At 55.4% G+C, this 2437-nt stretch overlaps 1 protein-coding gene across 1 annotated transcript in view; it reads left to right on the top strand.

Moving 5' to 3' along the window:
• The first annotated feature begins 233 nt into the window (after positions 1-233).
• Positions 234-2437, top strand: part of STK32B (serine/threonine kinase 32B) — an 87194-nt gene continuing 84990 nt past the window's right edge. Inside the window, exons 1-2 of the mRNA XM_023520185.1 lie at positions 234-262; positions 2276-2431. Coding sequence (XP_023375953.1) covers positions 234-262; positions 2276-2431 — 185 coding nt within the window. The remainder of the gene's footprint in view (positions 263-2275; positions 2432-2437) is intronic.

Genomic DNA, 2437 nt, shown 5'->3' with positions numbered 1-2437 from the left:
CTTCTCCGCAGGTCAGCGTTCCTGCGATGGGGCATAGGTTTCTCATTTGAGACTCACTCTCGTCATTTCCATGACAATGTGCAGCATGAGAACATAATTGTAATTCCGGTCCGAAAGGAAGCAGAAGGAACAATGGCACAAAGCTGTGGAATAGCGCAGAACTTCAGAGAGAGAAACGAAAGGTCGTCCTCTGCTCTCGGATGACACTGAGTCCCTTTGGGAATGTAGAGTCCATGGCCCAGGGCCAACACTTGGACCTGCAGTAAGAAAAAGCCAGACCCTGAGTTGCTGCTCAAATTATTGTCCTCTTTGCATTTCGAATTTCCTCTTTAGAATTCATTCCGGTCTGTAAGTTTCTCTCGTGAAAATTCATGTTGCTGCCCCAGAGTTCTGATTGAGTGAGATGCCCTCTGACCGTTTAGCTGTGAATCGAGGGTGCAGATACACTGGTTATCTATGCAATGTTTCAATCACCTATCGACTGTTAGAATACAAATCGAGCATCTGTAGGAGGCATACCATAGCCGATTCCTGTCATTTCTTGAGCATCTAAACCCTTCTCTCCGTTAGCAAATACATGGAAAGATGTATCAGAGGATGCTTTCAGTTCCAAGTGACAGGAGCTTCAGTCAAAGCACAGTCTTCGCCTCTGCGACTCTGCCCAAGCTGGACCCACCCCTCCAACAGGGTCTGTCTCTGTGTTTGGCTTTCAGCCCTGCTTCCTGTCTTTACCTTCACTCCACAGGTGGGTCTTGTCCGATTTGGGGGCAAGAGGATCCAGCTTCCTAGTCCTGGTCTCTTAGCCTGGCAAACCTAGAGGAACAGGTTTTTCTCGCTGATCTCAGGGAGCACCCATGGCATCCTGATGAAATGCGCAGGGCCAGAGGGACAGCTGTCCACATGTCCGGTCATTTCCTTGCTCATCCCTTTGTCGGGGGCCGGGGCGGGGGGAGCAAGACCCGTCTCAGAGCTCCATCAGGATCGCTGTGAGGACAGGGTCCCAGGTGAGTTGGAAGTAGGGGACGGAGGGCGTGTGAGACCAGACTCTACAAGCCAGCAACGCCTCTCGTAACCTCTTCTTGAACAGAGACAAAATCCACTTCCTCCAGCGAGGCCAGTATCACCACGACGCCCGAACTGAGTCAGGCAAGAGGATCAGGGTGGGTAGGAAAATGTGAGCGAGTATCATTTGGACCATTCGATGCAAAAATCCTAAATGAAGTACCCTAGAATCCCCCATCCCGTATGCATGTGGCGCTGTCACCTTTCCTGTGACCGAATCGAGCGGCAGGTTCCCCTCCCCGGGCTGCGAGTCCAGGTCAAGAAACACCGCAGCATCCCAGCAGTGTGTCCTGTGAGAGTCCCCGGATCCGGGTTCTGGTCCCCGTCCTGTCATTGGGTCGCTGGGTCCCTTCTCCCCTCTGGGCCTCAGTTTCCCCTTTCATCGAATGCATGAGGAGGATGGCCCAGCTGACCCAGGTCTAATATTCGGAGCTCTGAGACCCGGGTCTGAGCTCTGTGCCAGCGTTGTCATTCTGTGATTAAATCTCATGACACCCGTCTTACATTCCAGGGTTCTCTATGGGAGGTGACACCATCTATGACGTCGTGGTTCTGCTTTACAGCTGCTTAACCCCATTCTACATGTTGGCCCTTCGGTTCTTAAAAAGCCTAAATGCAATTTTCAAAATGAATTCAGGACTGTGTCAGTTTTCTGTTGTTCGGAGGGCTGGGGGAATCCAGCCCTCCGAACAACAGAAAACTTACTGGCTTGAAACGCGACGATTCCGTTATCCATGTTCCGTGCGGTGAGTGGGCTCCGCTGGGCAGTTCACCGGCTCCCGTGAGGTCGGCAGGGGCGGCAGTGGGACACCCCGTGGCTGTCACGGCTGCGCGGCTGCGGCCGTCGCCCAGAGCACCTCCGTTTCCCTGGTTTCCATTCCCGGGCGCTCGGACTCTGGCTGGGCTCCGAGGGGCAGTTCTGCGGCCTGGCCTTGGGCGCGCCAGCGTCGCCGCAGTCAGGGGCTGCAGAAGGAAGCGGCGAGTGGGAGCGGCACGTGTGGGGACTGGAGGAATCGTGGCGGCGGGAGGGGCGCATCTTTGGAGACTGGCTACTGCAGGTCCTAAAAACGTCGAATCCAGGGATCTGCTAAAAACAAAGTAATACTTTGGAGCCTCGTAGTGGTCAGAGTGCCAGAGGCCAGGGACCGGGCCATGTGGACAGCGGACACTGGGGCCCTCCCCATCCTTAACCACTGTGTCCCCCGCGCCCCAGGTACTCCTTCCAGGACGAGGAGGACATGTTCATGGTCGTGGACCTGCTTCTGGGCGGGGACCTGCGCTACCACCTGCAGCAGAACGTCCAGTTCTCGGAGGCGGCCGTGAAGCTCTACGTGTGCGAGCTGGCGCTGGCCCTGGACTACCTGCAGCGGCGCCA

The sequence above is a fragment of the Pteropus vampyrus genome, unplaced genomic scaffold (assembly GCF_000151845.1).
Source record: "Pteropus vampyrus isolate Shadow unplaced genomic scaffold, Pvam_2.0 Scaffold252, whole genome shotgun sequence".
Lineage (NCBI taxonomy): Eukaryota > Metazoa > Chordata > Mammalia > Chiroptera > Pteropodidae > Pteropus > Pteropus vampyrus.
Note: the sequence above shows the minus strand (reverse complement) of the source record. Positions and strands in the feature narration are given on the sequence as shown.